At 54.4% G+C, this 22,488-nt stretch overlaps 3 protein-coding genes across 3 annotated transcripts; all 3 read left to right on the forward strand.

The window, feature by feature from the left end:
* The first annotated feature begins 5,417 nt into the window (after nucleotides 1-5,417).
* Nucleotides 5,418-8,878, forward strand: LOC146758909 (uncharacterized). The gene has a single exon (XM_085511972.1). It carries the CDS (start codon nucleotides 5,817-5,819, stop codon nucleotides 8,529-8,531), a length of 2,715 nt encoding a protein of 904 aa, XP_085368098.1. The 5' UTR covers nucleotides 5,418-5,816; the 3' UTR covers nucleotides 8,532-8,878.
* A 3,579-nt stretch (nucleotides 8,879-12,457) lies between these two features.
* On the forward strand, nucleotides 12,458-19,925 carry LOC146758910 (uncharacterized). The gene is made up of 6 exons (XM_085511926.1): nucleotides 12,458-14,656; nucleotides 14,930-15,133; nucleotides 15,193-15,272; nucleotides 15,772-15,874; nucleotides 19,601-19,749; nucleotides 19,829-19,925. Exons 1-6 carry the CDS (start codon nucleotides 12,458-12,460, stop codon nucleotides 19,923-19,925), a joined length of 2,832 nt encoding a protein of 943 aa, XP_085368052.1.
* On the forward strand, nucleotides 19,794-21,991 carry LOC146758911 (uncharacterized). The gene is given in 7 exon segments (XM_085511927.1): nucleotides 19,794-20,203; nucleotides 20,205-20,339; nucleotides 20,341-20,411; nucleotides 20,413-20,454; nucleotides 20,456-20,687; nucleotides 20,689-21,126; nucleotides 21,827-21,991. Coding segments are annotated over 7 exon segments (1,098 nt in total). The 5' UTR covers nucleotides 19,794-20,188.
* The last annotated feature ends 497 nt before the right edge of the window (nucleotides 21,992-22,488 follow it).

Consider the following 22,488-nt stretch of genomic DNA (forward strand, 5'->3'; position numbering starts at 1 on the left):
GTGGCCCTCCGCTGGACTCTTTCCAAGAGATCCCTGTCTTCTTTGTACTGAGCAGCCCAGAACTAGATACAGTATTCCAGATGAGGCCTCACCAGGCAGAGTAGATGAGGAGGATCACCTCCCTCAACCTGCTGGACACGCTCTTTTTAATGCACCCCAGAATGCCATTGGCCTGTTTGGCTACAAGGGCACACTGCTGGCTCATGGCCAACCTGTCGTCCACCAGGACGCCCAGGTCCCTCTCAGCAGAGCTCCTCTCCAGCAGGTCTTCCCCCAGCCTGTACCGGTGCATGCAATTATTTCTCCCTAGGTGCAAGACTCCTCACTTGCATTTGTTAAACCTCATCCGGTTTCTTACTGCCCAGCTCTCCAGCCTGTCCAGGTCTCACTGAATGGCAGCACAGCCTTCAGGCATGTCAGCCAATCCTCCCAGCTTCGTATCACCAGCAAACTTGCTGAGGGTGGTCACTATCCCCTTGTCAAGGTCATTGATGAAGGTGTTGAACAAGACCAGACTCAGCACCAGCCCCAGGGGAACGCCGCTAGTTACAGGTTTCCAAACAGACTTTGCACCACCAATGACAATGCTCTGAGCTCTGCCATCCAGCAAGCTCTCAAACTTCACCGTCCACTCATCTAGCCCACACTTCCTCAGCTTTGTTATAAGGATGCTGTGGGAAAGAGTATCAAATGCCATGCTGAAATCAAGGTAGACTACATCTACCGCCCTCTCCCCACCCAGCCAGTGACAATGTCATAGAAGGCTACCACGTTGGTTGAGCATGACTTCCCCCTGGTGAACCCATGATGGCTACTCCTGATAACCTCCTTTTCTTCCAATTGTTTGGAGATGGCATCCAGCACAACCTGTTCCATCACCTTTCCAGGGACAGAGGTGAGGCTGACTGGCCTATAACTACCTGGATCATCCTTCCTGCCCTTTTTGAAGACTGGAGTGACACTGGCTATCCTCCAGTCTTCAGGGACCTCCCCCATTCTCCAAGACCTCTCTAAGATGATGGAGAGAGCGGTTCAGCAATCACTTCCGCCAGCTCCCTCAGCACCTGTGGATGCAACCCATCAGGCCCCATGGATTTATGGAACTCAGTGTCACCTAGGAGCTCACGGACCACCTCTTCCCTGACTAAAGGGAAGTCTCCCATTCCCCAGACCCTCTCACTAACCTCCAGGGTCTGGGATTCCAGAGGGAGAGCCTTTTCACTGAAGACAGAAGCAAAGGAGGTATTCAGTAACTCTGCCTTCTCAGCATCCCCCTGTTACAAGAACACCCCCCTCACTTAGTAGGGGACCCTTGTTCTCCCTAGTCTTCCTTTTGCTGTTAACTTACTTTAAAAAGCCTTTTTTATTATCCGTTATCACTTTAGGCAGATTCAATTCCAGGTGGCTTTAGCTTTCCTCATCACATCCCTGCAGGCCATGACAACATTCCTATATTATTCCCAAGTGGTCAGACCCTTTTTCCACATTCATGGACCTTCTTCTTCCCTTTGAGTTTGTGCATGAGCTCCTTGCTCATCCACACAGGTCTCCTGCCACCCCTTCCCGATTTCGTAGTCAGATGGATGTACTGATCCTGAGCTTGGAAGTAGCGCTGTTTAAATGCTGACCAGCTCTCAAAGGCCCCCTTACCTTCTAACACCTAGCCCACGGGATAGCGCCAAGCAGGTCCCGGAAGAGACCAGTGTTGGCTCTCCTGAAGTCCAGGGTAGCAATCCTACTTTTTACCTTGCTTCTTCCACTCTGGATCTTGAACTCCACCATCTCGTGGTCACTACAACCCAAGGTGCCCCCAACCTTTACTTCCTTAACATGTCCTTCCTTGTTAGTGAGAATAAATGAGTTTAAGGCTGAGAGCAGGGTACAATAAAACAAGAAACTTAAGAAGGAACTAGAAAAAGACAGAGTGATTTTTTCAGAGCAGAAATGAAGTTAGACTCAAGTCACGTGTTTTCGGTGGTGTAGGTTTTAATTCATCAAAATGTTTTTGGAAATGGTTGATAGCTTTAGCTTGTTTGTTTCTTCACTTGTTCTTGACCTTTCCTCTGTTGCTTATTCTGGAAAAGCAAATCTTCCTTTCCTCCTGTTGATCTGTCTAGACTAAAATTAAGAAGCTGATTTTCTTAACAGTGTCTGGTGTGATGCCATGTTTTGGCTTTAGGAGAAGAATGCCGATAGCGCATCAGAGCTTTGGTTGTTGCTGAGCCATGATGTACAGAGCCAAGGATGTTTCTGTTCCTCAGCTTCTCCTACTGTCCTGCCAGCGAGGGGGCTGGGAGGGGACAAGGAACAGGAAGGGGCACTCACACCATATGACATCATACAAAAGCAAATAAAACCGTGCGGATCTGGCCAGGAAGGGGGCAGACACTGCTCAGGGACAGGCTGCGCGTAACTTGGTGGGGGGGAAGAAATCACTTGTTTTGTAAATATGCATGTATATACACATACATACATACGCATATATATACATATACATGCGTTTTCCAGGATTGTTCAGCCCAGAAAAGGGAAGGCTGCAGGGAGACCTCATTGTGAACTTCCGATATTTCAAGGGAGTTTAGAAACTTCAGGTGAATAAACTTATTGCAAGTGTAGTGATAGGACATGGCGGGAAGCAGGGGGGAGGATATTGTTGTCCAGTAGGAACACATCCTGGCTGCATAGCATGAGCAAGCCAAGGTATGTCCCCAAGTGAAGAGACATCCCAGTGAGGGCCTGCCGACCCCAACCAGCCCAGTGAGCAGCTCTGTGTACAGAGTACTGCTGTGCCAAGGCCACCTCTCCCAGGGGAAAGCTGTGGTGACTGGAGGCAGGTAGGGCCTTGCCTGGTGCTTGCCCTGCCCCTAGCCTACAGGTATCTGCCCCCTGCCTACAGCTCTCTGTCCTCCACAGGAGCCACTGCCGCATCACACACTGCAACTTGCTGCTGGTGGCCAGCTGTCATCAGGATGAGGCTGAGCCGCAGCCAGCCAGCTGCCCAGGCATGTGAGCAGAGCTGCCACAGTAGGGCCGTGGGGGCTGCCATATGGGGACCGTCCTCTGCCGGTTTGGCTATGGGGAGCCGGGCAGCAGATGCCCGTGGCTGAGCGTTCTGTGGGGCGTGAGCTGGAAGGACCGCGCTCACTTGGTGTTTCTAACTCGGCTTCTCTTGCAGGCAGGTGGGAGTTCACGCTGTCAGTGACCCGCAGCAGTGCCTGCGGGCAAAGGAGGCAGCCTCAGCCATCCTTGCTGCCTCACTTAAGGTGAGCAGGGATGCCGGCAGCTGCACCCCCAGCATGCAGCAGCATCTTCTAATGCCCATAAGCTGCTTGCTCTGCAAGCAGCAACCTGCGCACCTGCTGCAAGAGGCAGAGCACGTGCCATAGGCATTAGAGGCGGCAGACTCCCAGAAGTTTCTCCAGGTCCTTCAGGGAACCTTGCATGTCCAAGACCTGGCAGTGAGATCTGAGAGCAGGGCGCCAGCCCTCAAAGACTCTAACTGTTCTCATGCCTCTGCACGCTAGAGCCAAGCAAGGGTACCCTGTGCGCTGCAGCCAGAAGCCCAAGAGTTGGCGTGCAGCTGGCAGTACCGGGGCATGGTGCATGCACCAGCAGCCTGGGAGCACCAGCAACAACTGCCCAGGTGCAAGCCACTAATGCTGGTAAGATCCCCATGGCTTGGACAGACGCTCGGGAGGGCACCCGAGGCACTGGTGCAGCCTCTACACCACATTCCCCATCTGCAAAGAAGGGCTCAGAAGGGGAGGCACGTCATGGCAAAGAGCAAACAAGGAGACTCTGTCCCATCTGTGCCTGAAGATGTGGAAAATTCAGCTTCTTCCAAGGCTGCACTTATTCCAAAGAGACAAGATCCCAGAGAAATCACCAGGATGGCCTGTGGATATTCTGCCACGATCCCAGCAATCCGCAGAATTCGTGATGAGGAGAAAAAGGACCAGATGTTGTCCAGATGGAATGTGTCCTGGCCAAACAGCGTGAAAGGGCCAGGGCACTGGAGATCCCAAGCAGCAGATGATGATGCCAACACTTCCGGCACTGCTCAGGGCACGCTTGGCATCTCTACCACAACAGCGAATGCTGAGGGCCAGTTTCTGGTATCTGGTGATTCCCAGACCTCAGACATAAGCGTGCAGGCTGTGCAGCAAGAGCTGGAAGAGCCCACTGAGGGAGAAACTGCAGGACAGTTTCTGGTGATTTGTTGTTGCACAGGTCTTGCCCCATCTGAAGAGGCAGAAACAGCGCGTTCAGCTTCTCTTCTGGACTCAGGCCCAGGGCCTGCAGGGCAACTTGAGTCTGTCTGCCTCAGTCACCAGAGGTGCAAAACACTCAACTTCTCCCAAGACTGCACACTGTCCAGAGGAGGCTAGTGCGCCGACAGCATGTGAGGGAGGGGGAAGAGAACAAACAGCTGTGGCCATGTCTGGGTTCTCCATACAAGCTCTGGGAGAACCACAAACGCTGTAAGATCCCAGAGAGATCTACTGGGAGGCCTATGGATATCTTCCAGTTCACCCAGCAAACTGGGGATCCGTGATGGGGCAAGGAAGGAACAGATGTTGTCCTGCTGGAATGGGTCCAGGGCATACAGAACGAGCAAGCCCAGGCTTCTTAGCCCCAAGCAGCTGATGATGGTGCCAGTTCTGCCAACACTGCTCAGGGCATGCAAGGTATCTCCATCACAACAGCGAGGGCTGATGGCCAGTTTCCTGCCTCTGGTCCTTCCCGTACTCGGTATATTAAGAGTGCACGATGCGCAGGGACAGACCACAGATGACAGACCAAGATGCCAATGCTGCTGGCACAGATCACAGCCAACTGGATGCCAGAGACACTGCACTGACAGCTGCCCTTACCCTGTAGTTTTTACTCTAATAAACTCTATACTTGCAGGCTGTAGAGGAAGAAAGACAATCTCAAGATGCTGCTGAAGCAGTCAGTGTCCCACCAAGTATATCAGATGCTTCATCTGCTGAGGCAAAGACCGTGCCTTCAGCTTCCCCTCTGGTTGCACATCTCAGACCGGAGGAACATTCATCTGCACGCAAAAGAGCGTAAAAGGCCATCAGCACGAGGTGAGAAATATCCATGTGGTCAGTACCAGGTGTGAAATGAAGGCACAGACTCCAGGAGCTACGCTGGAGTGTGCACTGTGAGGAGATGCCTGGTCATATCTACTTTCCATCCAGTTCCATGCACAAAGGTGGACATCCTCTCCATAACACTTGGCTTGCCTTCATGTGAAGGGCATGTCTGACAAGCCAGAAGATAACATGGAACTTGTGGAGTGTTGCTGGCCAGGAACCTACAGAGCTGTGGATTTGCTCTTGCCTCACAGGTTTCTGCAGAGTCCACAGGAGGAGCACAGAACGTCAGGAGATGGCCCAGATATGTCCACAACTGGGTGGAGAGACATCACAGAAAGGAACAACTGAGTTCAACTAGCTGTGGTGGCGGGGAGCATGCAAGGCATTGCCCAGTGCTTGCCCTGTCCCTTGCCTATAGCCATCTGTCCCCGACATGCTGCCACTCACCGCTCGTGGCCCGTCATCAGGACCACGCTGAGTCACAGGCAGCCGGCTGCCAGGCACGTGCGGAGGGCTGTCACAGTGGGCTGTCGTAACCGCCAGGGCTTTGTGACGCGGGCCGGCATCGAACCCGAAGGCCGTTGTGACGCGGGGCTGCCTTGAGGGGTCAGCGTCCCCTGGAGGGAGTGCCGCTCACTCTCAGGACAGCGGCTCCGTGAGGAGGCAGCAGCTCCTGGGTGCTTCCCTGTGCCTCTGTGCGAGGACGCGGAGATGAGCGAGAAGCGCGAGAAGGACGACTCCCAGCCCAACGCAGGGCTGCCACGCGTGCAGGAACGCCGCCAGGTGAGGCAGGCGGAGAGCAGCGGGGCCGGGCTCGGCCGGGCCGCCGGTGGCGACCTGGCCACCTCCATCTCACGCCTCCTTCTCCCCACAGGTGGGCCGCACGGCGCCGCGAGCGGTGCCGCCGGGCAGCCGGAGCCCGGGCTCGTCCCTCCACGGCGTCCATCTGCCGCCGCTGCCCGGCCCGGAGAGCTCGCGGGCCTCCGGGAGCCGCCGCGCACAGGTAGGGAGCCCGAGGGAGGCGAGGCCGAACGTCTTCCCGCGTGGCGCGGGGACCGCCCACATGAGCGCTGCCCTCGGTGCTCCGTGGGGCGGGAGCGGGACGGACCGCGCTCACCTGGTGTTTCTCCTCGGCTTCTCTTGCAGGCGGGCGGGTGGCAGTTCACGCTGTCGGTGAGCCGCAGCAGTGCCGGCGGGCAACGGAGACAGCCTCAGCCATCCTTGCTGCCTCACTTAAGGCGGCCAGGGATGCCGGCAGCTGCACCCCGGCGTTCTGGTGCAGCAGCCTGCGCACCTGCTGCGCGAGGCAGAGAATGCACCATCGGCATTAGAAGCGTCAGACTCCCAACACTTCCCCGAAGACCTCAGGTGTCCAGTCGCAACACCGGCTGGACAAACCCTGTGAGCGTGCCCAGGCTTCTCGTGCCCCGAGCGGCAGCAGACGGTGCCAGCGCTGCCGGCGCTGCTCAGGGAAGACTGGGCATAGGCTCTGTGACATCCAGGGCTGAGGGACAGATTCCTGCCCCTGGTGGTTCCCGAACCAGTGATGCTGGAGTGCAGGTTGAGCTGCAGGAGCTGGAAGAGGCTGCTGAGAAGGAATCCACGGGACAGTCATCTGGCAACCTGTGCAGCGCATCTCTTGCCTTACCTGTTGAGGCAGGCACTGTATGTGCAGCTTCTCTGACTGTAGACCTTGAGCCTGAAGGACACCTCGAGCCCTTGCCAGCAACCAATCCTGAAGATGAGGAGAACTCAACCTCTTCCAACACTGAATGCTCCTCTGCCTCTGATGATTCCCCAGCTAGGGATGTTCTAGTCCAGGATTCGCAGCAAGAACTAGGAGAGAGTGCTGGGATAGAAACGGCAGGAGAGTCATCTGGCACCCTGCAGGTTGCATCTCTTGCCCCATCTGATGAGGCACACGCTGTGTGTTCAGCATCTCTCCTGGAGCCTCTGTCTGCATCACATGTAGATACAGAAGAAGATTCAGAAAGCTCCTATTCTTCTGAGTCTGCATGCTCTGCAGTGGAGGCCAATGCAGCCGCACTCCTCTTGTCAGTGTCTGAGGGAGGAGAAAGAGAAGAACCATCTGTGGCCATGCCTGAAGCTCTGGAAGAAGCAGGGAGTTTCCAGGATCCTGTAGGATCCCACAGGAGGGCCTGTGGGTGCCCTCATATGATCCCAGCACTCCGAAGAATTCTTGATGAGGACAGAAATGAGCGGATGTTGTCACACTGGAATATTTCCTGGCCAAGGAGTGTGATGAGCCCCAGTCAGCTAAGACTACAGGCAAGAGGTGATGCTTTCAACACTGCTAGCGCTACTCAGGGCATGCCAGCCATCCGGCCCACAACATCAAGGGGTCATACCTCATTTCTTGACTCTGGTGATTTCCAATTGTTGGCTGGTAGACTGCCACTTGTGCAAGAAGACTCCAGCGATGACAGCAGCAGTTCTTCTAGCACTGCTGAGAGCATGCTGAATACCAGAGACACTGCAGAGACAGATGAGGGCATCCACCTGCCCTCCCGTCTTTGCACTTCAAAAGTGGATGCTGTGGAGGAAGACTGGGATTATTACTCTGAGGAAGATACTTCATCAGAGGCAGTCAGTTTAACACCCAGCACATCTGATAATTCATCAGTTGATGTGGAGACCACATCTTCAGCATCATCTGTGGCTGCAGATCCCAGGCCTGAGGAGCAGGTGTCAGCATGTGTGGGAGCAGATGTGGGCCCTCAGGACGAGGTGAGCAAGGCGTGTGTGGTTGGTACCAGGCATGAAATTGAGGCAGAGGCAGGAGAGGTGCCTGCAGCTTGCGCTGTGGCAAGATGCCTGGTGCTGTCTCCTTTCCAGCCAGCTCCACGCATTAGGGTGGAGAACCCTTCTGTTACCCCTGCCTTACCTTCAAGCAAAGGGGCCTGGAAAGGCAATCCGTTCCTTGGGCGCGTGGCACCCACAGCATCACCGGGCAGTGACAGACTGGGTTGTGGTTTTGTTCTCTCCACACAGGTTTCTGCAGAGGCCAGAAAACGTGCACAGAGCTCCGTGTGCTTCAGAGATGCACCGGAGGATGGCCCAGGTACGTCCCCGGGCAGAAAGCCATGCCCACCAAGTGGCACGGAGGCCAGCGGCGTTCTGTGCCCTGCCACATGCAGTGCAGTCCTCCCAGGGAAATTCCATGGTGGTGGGTGGCAGGCAGGGCCGTGCCTCTGCCTCTTGCCTACAGCTCTCTGTCCCCAACAGGTACCACTGACGCACCACACGCAGCGGCTCGCCGCCGGATGCCAGCTGTCATCAGGATGGCGCTTCGGGCTCTGCGCAGAGTTTGCACCTGCAGCTGCATCAGGGGACAGGAAGAGGAAAGGCACGAGGCTGCAAACACCAGGCAGCTCCCAGAGACAACAAACTAAATCACAGAATTGAAGAATGACCTGGATTGCAAGGGACTTCAGGGATCATGAAGTTCCAAACCCCCCTGCCTGGCAGGGCCACCAACCTTCCACAATTACTAGATCAGGTTGCCCAAGGTCCCATCCAACCTGGCCTTGAACACCTCTAAGGACGGGGCATCCACAACCTCCCTGGGCAGCCTGTTCCAGGGCCTCACAACGCTCCTAGTAAAGAACTTCCCCCTAACATCCAACCTAAATTTACCCTCTTTCATCTTAAGTCCATTTCCCCTTGTCCTGTAGTTGTAGAATAGCTCCCAGAGATGAAACACCCAATCCTGTATATGTAGAAATCTGATTAAACCTTATCCCTTAACCCTATCCTGGCTGAGTGCTGTCTGGTCTGTGCACGTTTGGTCTCTGTGCAGCTACTGGGATCAGAGAATGGAGCAGTGGATCCCCGTGTCAGTGATGGCAGCAAGTGCAGAGAGCGTGGGCGTGCAAGGCACGGTGATTTCTCGCTTGCAAAGTGTGAGCTGGCTGAGCTGGTGTGTGTGTGTGAGGTGGCCTGTGATGAAAGGCTTGAGGGCCTCTGAAGCCCTGGTGGGAGAGTGCTGTTGTGTCTGTAACCAGGCACCTGGCTAGAGGAGACCAAGAGTGTCCCAGCTGGATCGGGGCTCCTCAGGTGCCACACTGTGTCGTCTTGGGTATTCCCATAAAGACATCATTCCCCCATATGAGGATGTCATCAGCATAGGGACAAACCTGGACACTGTGGTCCAACGTAACCTTCTCCATCCTCCGTGCCTATGCTCTGAGCGCCAGAGTGGGCGAGTGTTTGTATCCCTGGGGTAATCAGCTGAATGTGCACTGCAGTCCCTCAAGTAAGTGCAAACTGACTGTCCTCTGCCTTCCTCAAGGGGACCATAAGAAACCTGTCTTAGACATCAAGAGCAGCCAGAAAGGCAGAAGCCTGTTCCTGTAGAGCAGCAATCAATTCTGAAACATTTGGGACAGCTGTTGCTGAAGGGGCAGTGTTCGCATCCAGGCACCTGTGAGTCTCCCATTTTCCATTAGGCTTCCACACCTGTCATACAGGAGAGTCATCAGGAGAGTTTGCAGGTGCTATTATCCCTTGATTGTGTAATTCATCTACTATAGGATGGGCTTCATGTCTGTTGTCTTGGACAGAAGTAGGGCTGGGTATATACACAGTAGTCTATGAGTTGGACTAGCCGAATGGGGAACTGGGGGGAGACTCCCTAAACTACACCATCATCCACAACTTAACAGTTCTCATGTGCAAGGGTTAATGAGTATCCATGTGTCCCATCTCCCCCCTTGCTTAACACACACTGGAATGGCAGTTTCCCACTCCAGTCCCTGGATTGAACGTAACTCACGAGGGGAAAGCAGAAGGAGTTAGCTCTGATGTGGTTTTGATGTGTAGGGTCTGCTCCTAGGGAGCAGACGGAGGGAGAGTCTTGCCTGGTTTGCCCTTCCAGTTGTGGAAAAGAATTTCTAAATCCTTGCTGGTTTGGTCACTCATAATGGACCTGGAAATCCCCAGCTCAAGGCCTTTTACTCATGGTTCTTCCTGCCCAATAAGCTGCCCTCTGGGACAGGGGTTGTGGGGCTTGATTGTTCCTGGTGGTTAGGAAGAAACCTTCTGCCTTCTCACTTAACAGTACACAGTTCCCCCCCCAATAGGGAAACTCTACACATATTCTGTCTCCATCTGCTTAGCATTCCTGTTATACTTCTCCAGTGAGTACATTGTTTCCTTGCTTGTAATGGTCAGCTGATGTCCCCTGTGCTCCTCATCACAGTTGTATTCCACCTTAATTTGAGGTCTCACTAGCCTGGAGGGATGAATTTTCTGAGCCTATCCTGAGCCTGTGCTAGTTGGGTGCTGGGATAGAGCTGAGGCAGAAGGCCCCTCCTTTTCCTTCCCCAAGCACTTCATCAGCACTTCCAGTTACTGAGACTGCTGCTGCTCCTCAACCAGCTGCTCTTGTAGTTTTCCTACTGTCTCCTGCAAGGAGGAGGTAATGCTGGCTCCTGAGAATCATTGCTGCCCACGGCACTCCGGAGCTGTGACCAGCACTGCCCCGAGTACTGCACAAACTGATGCTTTCCCTTTTCTTCAGTAATATTTCCATTCTGCCCTTAAGTCTGCTGCCCATTCACATATTGCCTGTGGGTTCTACCAATTATGTCTTGCCCAGTCAAGCCCCAGCAGAGCAAGACAAGAACTGAAGTCCCACAACATTTTCAAAATACGCTCCAGGCTATTAGAATTGCCCATCCCTCCTTCCGTGCTTAGTATCAGCTACTCAGGTTTCATTGCCCCACTCAGGGGAGAGTACCTATGACATGAAAAGGGAGGAACTTTTAATCAACTTTAGTTCAACACAGTACCGGCTACTCATGAGTTCACCCATCTGCTGTGGTTTTGCTGCCCTGCTCAGCAGGAAGTACCACAACACGGAGGAAGTAGGAGGGAGGAACTTTCAATCAGTTCAAGCCTGTGCATTCCTGGGTCCCAGTCTTGTTTCACTTGTCAATTAGCACCTTCTGAATGGGGACCCCATCTGTGACACCAATTAAATGCTGCAAGCTGAAGAGGATTGCATTTCAAGCCAGGGGCATGTTTGACAAGCCAGGAGTTGAAGGAGGGAAGATTTAGGTTGGATGTGAGGGAAGGTCTTTGCTACTAGAGTGGTGAGGTGCTGGAACAGCTGCTCAGAGAGGCTGCGGATGCCCCATCTCTAGACGTGTACAAGGTGTCTGATGGGGCTCTGGGCAGCCTGGTCTGGTATTAAACATGGAGGCTGGTGGCCCTGTCTGTGGTGGGGGAGGTTGGAGATTCATGATCCTTGAGGTCTCTTCCAACCCAAGCCATTCTGTGATTCTGTGTGATTCTGTGAAAATGCAATTGATGTGAGAAGCTGTTTCTCAGTATTTTGACAAAACTTAGCTCATAACCTCTTTATTCAACAGTGGCCTAAATAATTCACATTCCTTTTAAGTCCCCAAGTTGATAGCTAATTAGGCAAAGGTCTACTCCGAAACATATCCTGAAATTTATGTGCCCTGGGGCAGCCATGAGCTGTTTAAGAAATAAACTGACTGCAGGAACTGGGAAATTAGGTATTGTGGACACATAATGAAGCTTCAACTCTGCAGCTGGTTCATTCACCTTGTCCCCAGCTCCAGCATGAAGCCCCTCCTCTGGGATGCACTCCTTCCCAAAGTGATCCTATGAGGACTTCACACAGACTGCAGTTTGTCAAGAATCAATCTGGATTCAAGCCAAGGAGAAAAGTTATTCTGGCACAGACTGCTCCATCATGAGTCTCATTATGAGGTGCAGCTCCCACCACAACTCTTGCTCCACAGTGTGCTCATCTCTAGAGAAATAAGCTGCGTCCAGCACTTTGCTCCTCAGGTGGCTCTCCACGGATTGCAGCCTCAGTCCTTCAGGCCACATCCATCTACTCCAGCACAGGCTCCTCCACAGAGCGCGACAGATCCGTGCTCTAAACGGGTCCTGGAGAACTGCAACACGAAGAAAGGGCTGAGGTGCGGACGAGCCGCTTGGGCCGGGGGTACTTGGCCAGGCTGGGCAACGAGACGAGGACAGGGGCCGCTCCGTGCCGGACGCGGCCGCTTCCAGCCGGTTCCACGGCCCCAGCGCAGCCGAGGGCGAGCCCGTCAGCGACAGCGATGGCGCCGCTGGGAAAGGTCCGGTGGCGGCCGTGGAGATGCCCGAGGGGAGCCCCGCGCCGGGGCTTTGTGACGCGGGCCGGCATCGAACCCGAAGGCCGTTGTGACGCGGGGCTGCCTTGAGGGGTCAGCGTCCCCTGGAGGGAGTGCCGCTCACTCTCAGGACAGCGGCTCCGTGAGGAGGCAGCAGCTCCTGGGTGCTTCCCTGTGCCTCTGTGCGAGGACGCGGAGATGAGCGAGAAGCGCGAGAAGGACGACTCCCAGCCTAACGCAGGGCTGCCACGCGTGCAGGAACGCCGCCAGGTGAGGCAGGCGGAGAGCAGCGGGGCCGGGCTCGGCCGGGCCGCCGGTGGCGACCTGGCCACCTCCATCTCACGCCTCCTTCTCCCCACAGGTGGGCCGCACGGCGCCGCGAGCGGTGCCGCCGGGCAGCCGGAGCCCGGGCTCGTCCCTCCACGGCGTCCATCTGCCGCCGCTGCCCGGCCCGGAGAGCTCGCGGGCCTCCGGGAGCCGCCGCGCACAGGTAGGGAGCCCGAGGGAGGCGAGGCCGAACGTCTTCCCGCGTGGCGCGGGGACCGCCCACATGAGCGCTGCCCTCGGTGCTCCGTGGGGCGGGAGCGGGACGGACCGCGCTCACCTGGTGTTTCTCCTCGGCTTCTCTTGCAGGCGGGCGGGTGGCAGTTCACGCTGTCGGTGAGCCGCAGCAGTGCCGGCGGGCAACGGAGACAGCCTCAGCCATCCTTGCTGCCTCACTTAAGGCGGCCAGGGATGCCGGCAGCTGCACCCCGGCGTTCTAATGTCTGTAAGCTGCCTGCTCTGCAAGCAGCAGCCTGCGCACCTGCTGCGCGAGGCAGAGAATGCACCAGCGGCATTAGAAGCGTCAGACTCCCAACACTTCCCCGAAGACCTCAGGTGTCCAGTCGCAACACCGGCTGGACAAACCCTGTGAGCGTGCCCAGGCTTCTCGTGCCCCGAGCGGCAGCAGACGGTGCCAGCGCTGCTGGCTCTGCTCAGGGAAGACTGGGCGTATGCTCTGTGACATCCAGGGCTGAGGGACAGATTCCTGCCCCCGGTGGTTCCCAAACCAGCGATGCTGGAGTGCAGGTTGAGCTGCAGGAGCTGGAAGATGCTGCTCAGAAGGAGTCCACGGGACGGTCATCTGGCAACCTGTGGAGCGCATCTCTTGCCTTATCTGTTGAGGCAGACACTGTATGTGCAGCTTCTCTGGCTGCAGACCTTGAGCCTGAAGGACACCTCGAGCCCTTCCCAGCAACCAATCCTGAAGATGGGGAGAACTCAACTTCTTCCAAGGCTGAATGCTTTCCAGAGGAGAGCAACGTGGCAGAACCCATGCCTGAGTTCTCCAACCAATCTCTGGGAGAAGCACAGAGATTACAAGATTCCAGAGAGGTGTGTGGGAAGGAGTATGGATGTCCTCCAGTTCATCCAGCAATCCGGAGAATCCGGGATGAAGCAAAGAAGGAACAGATGCTGTCCAGTTCGAACGCATTCCAGCCAAACAGCATGACCATGCCCAGGCTGCTGAGGTCTCAAGCAACCGAAGACAGTGCTGATGCCACTGACACTGCCCAGGGAATGCTGAACCTCTGTACCACAACATCGAGGGTGGAGGGCTGGTTTCCTGCCCTGATGTTCCAGTCCTGGGATGCTGGAGTGCGGGATGCACAGCATGATGTGGAAGAGATTGCTGAGACAGAAACTGCAGGACAGTCATGTGGTGACCTGCAGAGTGCGTGTCTTGCCGCATCTGTTGATGCAGAAAAGGTGTGTTCAGCTTCTGTTCTGGATGCAGCTTCTGGGCCTTCAGGATACCTTGAGCCTCTGCATGCATCGGTGCCAGCAGATCTGGATAAGTCAGATTCTTTTGAGACTGAGCACTGTTTAGAGGAGGCCAACACAGAACCACTGCTGTCAGCATGTGAGGAAGAAGAAAAAGAAGCAGCAGCAATGACTGTTCCAGAATCATCCACACAAGCTCTGGGAGGAGCACCAAAATTGCAAGATCCCATAGAGATCAGCATTGAGGCCTATGGGCGTTCTCCAGTACACCCAGCAACCTTGAGAATTTCTGTTGACGTGAGGAAGGAACAGATCTTGTCCACCTGGAACATCTGCTGGCCAAACAGGAGCATGCCCGAAGCAGCACAGGACAGTGCAGAAACAGGGCATTCAGCTTCTGTTCTGGACGCAGGTCATGGGCCTGCAGGACTGCTTGAGCCTTTCCCTGCATCAGTTCCTGAGGACGAAGAGGTGGCCAGTGAAACACCCTTCTTCCTGCCAGAGTGTGAGGGAGAAGTAAGTGTACCACCAAGCATTTCAGGTTCCTCATCTGATGAAGTCAAGACCACGCCTTCAACTTCCCCTGTGGATGCATGCGAAGGACCAGAAACTACAGGCGATGAACAGAAGGTGAGGAAAGTGCACTTGGTCAGCACCAGGTGTGAAATCAGAGCACAGGCAGGAGCTATGCCAGAGTGTACACTGTGGGGCGATGCCTGGTGCTGTCCCCTTTCAAGCCATCTTCTGTGCACAAGGGTGGACATCCCCTCCATAACATCTCCCTCAAGCCAGGGGCATGTTTGACAAGCCAGGAGGGAGGTATCCTTCTTCCATGGGGCCCTGGCATCTGGAATGTTGCTGCGCAGGAGCCTACAGGGCTGTGGTTTTGCTGTCCCCACACAGGTTTCTGCAGAGGGCAGAAGAGATACAGAGAAGTCTGTGTCCTTCAGAGATCCACTGGAGGATGATCCAGGTATGTCCCCGGGCAGAAAGCCATCCCAGGGAGGGGCCTACCGAGCTCAGGTGGCCCACCAAGTGGCACGGAGCCTGGCGGCATTCCGTGCCCTGCCACATGCAGTGCAGTCCTCCCAGGGAAATTCCATGGTGGTGGGTGGCAGGCAGGGCCGTGCCTCTGCCCCTTGCCTACAACTCTCTGTCCCCCACAGGTACCGCTGCCGCACCACATGCAGCGGCTCGCCGACAGATGCCAGCTGTCATCAGGATGGCACTTCGGGCTCTGTGCAGAGTTTGCAGCTGCTGCTGCTGCTGCATCAGGGGACAGCAAGAGGAAAGGCAGGAGGCTGCAAACACCAGGCAGCTCCAGGAGACAAAAAACTAAATCACAGAATCAAAGAATGACCTGGGTTGGAAGGGACCCCAAGGATCATGAAGTTCCAACCCCCCCGCCTGGCAGGGCCACCAACCTTCCACAATTACTAGATCAGGTTGCCCAGGGCCCCATCCAACCTGGCCTTGAACACCTCCAAGGACGGGGCATCCACAACCTCCCTGGGCAGCCTGTTCCAGGGCCTCACAACGCTCCTAGTAAAGAACTTCCCCCTAACATCCAACCTAAATTTACCCTCTTTCATCTTAAGTCCATTTCCCCTTGTCCTGTAGTTGTAGAATAGCTCCCAGAGATGAAACACCCAATCCTGTATATGTAGAAATCTGATTAAACCTTATCCCTTAACCCTATCCTGGCTGAGTGCTGTCTGGTCTGTGCACGTTTGGTCTCTGTGCAGCTACTGGGATCAGAGAATGGAGCAGTGGATCCCCGTGTCAGTGATGGCAGCAAGTGCAGAGAGCGTGGGCGTGCAAGGCACGGTGATTTCTCGCTTGCAAAGTGTGAGCTGGCTGAGCTGCTGTGTGTGTGAGGTGGCCTGTGATGAAAGGGTTGAAGGTCTCTGAAGCCCTGGCTAGAGGACACCAAGAGTGTCCCAGCTGGATCGGGGCTCCTCAGGTGCCACACTGTGTAGTCTTGGGTATTCCCACAAAGACATCATTCCCCCATATGAGGATGTCATCAGCATAGGGACAAACCCGGACACCGTGGTCCAACATAATCTTCTCCATCCTCCGTGCCTATGCTCTGAGCACCAGAGTGGGTGAGTGTTTGTACCCCTGGGGTAATCAGCTGAATGTGCACTGCAGTCCCTCCAAGTAAATGACTGTCCTCCGCCTTCCTCAAGGGGACAATAAGAAACCTGTCTTAGACATCAAGAGCAGCCAGAAAGGCAGGAGCCTGTTTCTGTAGAGCAGCAATCAATTCTGAAACATTTGGGACAGCTGTTGCTGAAGGGGCAGTGTTGGCATCCAGGTGCCTATAAGTCTCCCACTTCCCATTAGGCTTCCACACCAGGAGAAGTCCCTTGACATTTTCAGAATACAGTGCCCGTCCTGTCCCATACCTATGGCCATCTGTCCCCCAGAGGATCCACATCTCACAGAATCACAGAATCACAGAATTGTAGGGGTTGCAAGGGACTTCTAGAGATCATCGAGTCCAATCCCCCTGCCAAAGCAGGCTCCCTACACCACGTTGCACATGTAGGCATCCAGTCGGGTCTTGAATATCTCCAGAGGAGAGTCCACCACCTCCCTGGGCAGCCTGTTCCAGTGCTCTGTCACCCTCACCATAAAGAAGTTCTTCCACACTTCTTCGTTCTTCGTGCAGAACTTCCTATGCTGTAGTTTCTTCCCATTACCCCTAGTCCTGTCCCCGCACACTACCGAAAGGGGACCAGCATCACAACTATGACCCCACATCTCAGGTATTTATAGACCTGGATCAAACCCCCTCTCAGCATTCTTAACTCAAGGCTAAACAGACCCAGTTCACTTAGTCTCTCCTCATAGGGGAGATGCTCTGGGCCCTTCACCATCTCTGTGGCCCTCCGCTGGACTCTTTCCAAGAGATCCCTGTCTTCTTTGTACTGAGCAGCCCAGAACTAGATACAGTATTCCAGATGAGGCCTCACCAGGCAGAGTAGATGAGGAGGATCACCTCCCTCAACCTGCTGGACACGCTCTTTTTAATGCACCCCAGAATGCCATTGGCCTGTTTGGCTACAAGGGCACACTGCTGGCTCATGGCCAACCTGTCGTCCACCAGGACGCCCAGGTCCCTCTCAGCAGAGCTCCTCTCCAGCAGGTCTTCCCCCAGCCTGTACCGGTGCATGCAATTATTTCTCCCTAGGTGCAAGACTCCTCACTTGCATTTGTTAAACCTCATCCGGTTTCTTACTGCCCAGCTCTCCAGCCTGTCCAGGTCTCACTGAATGGCAGCACAGCCTTCAGGCATGTCAGCCAATCCTCCCAGCTTCGTATCACCAGCAAACTTGCTGAGGGTGGTCACTATCCCCTTGTCAAGGTCATTGATGAAGGTGTTGAACAAGACCAGACTCAGCACCAGCCCCAGGGGAACGCCGCTAGTTACAGGTTTCCAAACAGACTTTGCACCACCAATGACAATGCTCTGAGCTCTGCCATCCAGCAAGCTCTCAAACTTCACCGTCCACTCATCTAGCCCACACTTCCTCAGCTTTGTTATAAGGATGCTGTGGGAAAGAGTATCAAATGCCATGCTGAAATCAAGGTAGACTACATCTACCGCCCTCTCCCCACCCAGCCAGTGACAATGTCATAGAAGGCTACCACGTTGGTTGAGCATGACTTCCCCCTGGTGAACCCATGATGGCTACTCCTGATAACCTCCTTTTCTTCCAATTGTTTGGAGATGGCATCCAGCACAACCTGTTCCATCACCTTTCCAGGGACAGAGGTGAGGCTGACTGGCCTATAACTACCTGGATCATCCTTCCTGCCCTTTTTGAAGACTGGAGTGACACTGGCTATCCTCCAGTCTTCAGGGACCTCCCCCATTCTCCAAGACCTCTCTAAGATGATGGAGAGAGCGGTTCAGCAATCACTTCCGCCAGCTCCCTCAGCACCTGTGGATGCAACCCATCAGGCCCCATGGATTTATGGAACTCAGTGTCACCTAGGAGCTCACGGACCACCTCTTCCCTGACTAAAGGGAAGTCTCCCATTCCCCAGACCCTCTCACTAACCTCCAGGGTCTGGGATTCCAGAGGGAGAGCCTTTTCACTGAAGACAGAAGCAAAGGAGGTATTCAGTAACTCTGCCTTCTCAGCATCCCCCTGTTACAAGAACACCCCCCTCACTTAGTAGGGGACCCTCGTTCTCCCTAGTCTTCCTTTTGCTGTTAACTTACTTTAAAAAGCCTTTTTTATTATCCGTTATCACTTTAGGCAGATTCAATTCCAGGTGGCTTTAGCTTTCCTCATCACATCCCTGCAGGCCATGACAACATTCCTATATTATTCCCAAGTGGTCAGACCCTTTTTCCACATTCATGGACCTTCTTCTTCCCTTTGAGTTTGTGCATGAGCTCCTTGCTCATCCACACAGGTCTCCTGCCACCCCTTCCCGATTTCGTAGTCAGATGGATGTACTGATCCTGAGCTTGGAAGTAGCGCTGTTTAAATGCTGACCAGCTCTCAAAGGCCCCCTTACCTTCTAACACCTAGCCCACGGGATAGCGCCAAGCAGGTCCCGGAAGAGACCAGTGTTGGCTCTCCTGAAGTCCAGGGTAGCAATCCTACTTTTTACCTTGCTTCTTCCACTCTGGATCTTGAACTCCACCATCTCGTGGTCACTACAACCCAAGGTGCCCCCAACCTTTACTTCCTTAACATGTCCTTCCTTGTTAGTGAGAATAAATGAGTTTAAGGCTGAGAGCAGGGTACAATAAAACAAGAAACTTAAGAAGGAACTAGAAAAAGACAGAGTGATTTTTTCAGAGCAGAAATGAAGTTAGACTCAAGTCACGTGTTTTCGGTGGTGTAGGTTTTAATTCATCAAAATGTTTTTGGAAATGGTTGATAGCTTTAGCTTGTTTGTTTCTTCACTTGTTCTTGACCTTTCCTCTGTTGCTTATTCTGGAAAAGCAAATCTTCCTTTCCTCCTGTTGATCTGTCTAGACTAAAATTAAGAAGCTGATTTTCTTAACAGTGTCTGGTGTGATGCCATGTTTTGGCTTTAGGAGAAGAATGCCGATAGCGCATCAGAGCTTTGGTTGTTGCTGAGCCATGATGTACAGAGCCAAGGATGTTTCTGTTCCTCAGCTTCTCCTACTGTCCTGCCAGCGAGGGGGCTGGGAGGGGACAAGGAACAGGAAGGGGCACTCACACCATATGACATCATACAAAAGCAAATAAAACCGTGCGGATCTGGCCAGGAAGGGGGCAGACACTGCTCAGGGACAGGCTGCGCGTAACTTGGTGGGGGGGAAGAAATCACTTGTTTTGTAAATATGCATGTATATACACATACATACATACGCATATATATACATATACATGCGTTTTCCAGGATTGTTCAGCCCAGAAAAGGGAAGGCTGCAGGGAGACCTCATTGTGAACTTCCGATATTTCAAGGGAGTTTAGAAACTTCAGGTGAATAAACTTATTGCAAGTGTAGTGATAGGACATGGCGGGAAGCAGGGGGGAGGATATTGTTGTCCAGTAGGAACACATCCTGGCTGCATAGCATGAGCAAGCCAAGGTATGTCCCCAAGTGAAGAGACATCCCAGTGAGGGCCTGCCGACCCCAACCAGCCCAGTGAGCAGCTCTGTGTACAGAGTACTGCTGTGCCAAGGCCACCTCTCCCAGGGGAAAGCTGTGGTGACTGGAGGCAGGTAGGGCCTTGCCTGGTGCTTGCCCTGCCCCTAGCCTACAGGTATCTGCCCCCTGCCTACAGCTCTCTGTCCTCCACAGGAGCCACTGCCGCATCACACACTGCAACTTGCTGCTGGTGGCCAGCTGTCATCAGGATGAGGCTGAGCCGCAGCCAGCCAGCTGCCCAGGCATGTGAGCAGAGCTGCCACAGTAGGGCCGTGGGGGCTGCCATATGGGGACCGTCCTCTGCCGGTTTGGCTATGGGGAGCCGGGCAGCAGATGCCCGTGGCTGAGCGTTCTGTGGGGCGTGAGCTGGAAGGACCGCGCTCACTTGGTGTTTCTAACTCGGCTTCTCTTGCAGGCAGGTGGGAGTTCACGCTGTCAGTGACCCGCAGCAGTGCCTGCGGGCAAAGGAGACAGCCTCAGCCATCCTTGCTGCCTCACTTAAGGTGAGCAGGGATGCCGGCAGCTGCACCCCCAGCATGCAGCAGCATCTTCTAATGCCCATAAGCTGCTTGCTCTGCAAGCAGCAACCTGCGCACCTGCTGCAAGAGGCAGAGCACGTGCCATAGGCATTAGAGGCGGCAGACTCCCAGAAGTTTCTCCAGGTCCTTCAGGGAACCTTGCATGTCCAAGACCTGGCAGTGAGATCTGAGAGCAGGGCGCCAGCCCTCAAAGACTCTAACTGTTCTCATGCCTCTGCACGCTAGAGCCAAGCAAGGGTACCCTGTGCGCTGCAGCCAGAAGCCCAAGAGTTGGCGTGCAGCTGGCAGTACCGGGGCATGGTGCATGCACCAGCAGCCTGGGAGCACCAGCAACAACTGCCCAGGTGCAAGCCACTAATGCTGGTAAGATCCCCATGGCTTGGACAGACGCTCGGGAGGGCACCCGAGGCACTGGTGCAGCCTCTACACCACGTTCCCCATCTGCAAAGAAGGGCTCAGAAGGGGAGGCACGTCATGGCAAAGAGCAAACAAGGAGACTCTGTCCCATCTGTGCCTGAAGATGTGGAAAATTCAGCTTCTTCCAAGGCTGCACTTATTCCAAAGAGACAAGATCCCAGAGAAATCACCAGGATGGCCTGTGGATATTCTGCCACGATCCCAGCAATCCGCAGAATTCGTGATGAGGAGAAAAAGGACCAGATGTTGTCCAGATGGAATGTGTCCTGGCCAAACAGCGTGAAAGGGCCAGGGCACTGGAGATCCCAAGCAGCAGATGATGATGCCAACACTTCCGGCACTGCTCAGGGCACGCTTGGCATCTCTACCACAACAGCGAATGCTGAGGGCCAGTTTCTGGTATCTGGTGATTCCCAGACCTCAGACATAAGCGTGCAGGCTGTGCAGCAAGAGCTGGAAGAGCCCACTGAGGGAGAAACTGCAGGACAGTTTCTGGTGATTTGTTGTTGCACAGGTCTTGCCCCATCTGAAGAGGCAGAAACAGCGCGTTCAGCTTCTCTTCTGGACTCAGGCCCAGGGCCTGCAGGGCAACTTGAGTCTGTCTGCCTCAGTCACCAGAGGTGCAAAACACTCAACTTCTCCCAAGACTGCACACTGTCCAGAGGAGGCTAGTGCGCCGACAGCATGTGAGGGAGGGGGAAGAGAACAAACAGCTGTGGCCATGTCTGGGTTCTCCATACAAGCTCTGGGAGAACCACAAACGCTGTGAGATCCCAGAGAGATCTACTGGGAGGCCTATGGATATCTTCCAGTTCACCCAGCAAACTGGGGATCCGTGATGGGGCAAGGAAGGAACAGATGTTGTCCTGCTGGAATGGGTCCAGGGCATACAGAACGAGCAAGCCCAGGCTTCTTAGCCCCAAGCAGCTGATGATGGTGCCAGTGCTGCCAACACTGCTCAGGGCATGCAAGGTATCTCCATCACAACAGCGAGGGCTGATGGCCAGTTTCCTGCCTCTGGTCCTTCCCGTACTCGGTATATTAAGAGTGCACGATGCGCAGGGACAGACCACAGATGACAGACCAAGATGCCAATGCTGCTGGCACAGATCACAGCCAACTGGATGCCAGAGACACTGCACTGACAGCTGCCCTTACCCTGTAGTTTTTACTCTAATAAACTCTATACTTGCAGGCTGTAGAGGAAGAAAGACAATCTCAAGATGCTGCTGAAGCAGTCAGTGTCCCACCAAGCATATCAGATGCTTCATCTGCTGAGGCAAAGACCGTGCCTTCAGCTTCCCCTCTGGTTGCACATCTCAGACCGGAGGAACATTCATCTGCACGCAAAAGAGCGTAAAAGGCCATCAGCACGAGGTGAGAAATATCCATGTGGTCAGTACCAGGTGTGAAATGAAGGCACAGACTCCAGGAGCTACGCTGGAGTGTGCACTGTGAGGAGATGCCTGGTCATATCTACTTTCCATCCAGTTCCATGCACAAAGGTGGACATCCTCTCCATAACACTTGGCTTGCCTTCATGTGAAGGGCATGTCTGACAAGCCAGAAGATAACATGGAACTTGTGGAGTGTTGCTGGCCAGGAACCTACAGAGCTGTGGATTTGCTCTTGCCTCACAGGTTTCTGCAGAGTCCACAGGAGGAGCACAGAACGTCAGGAGATGGCCCAGATATGTCCACAACTGGGTGGAGAGACATCACAGAAAGGAACAACTGAGTTCAACTAGCTGTGGTGGCGGGGAGCATGCAAGGCATTGCCCAGTGCTTGCCCTGTCCCTTGCCTATAGCCATCTGTCCCCGACATGCTGCCACTCACCGCTCGTGGCCCGTCATCAGG

Source organism: Coturnix japonica, chromosome 11 (assembly GCF_054131305.1).
Source record: "Coturnix japonica strain WE chromosome 11, WE-NBRP24, whole genome shotgun sequence".
NCBI lineage: Eukaryota > Metazoa > Chordata > Aves > Galliformes > Phasianidae > Coturnix > Coturnix japonica.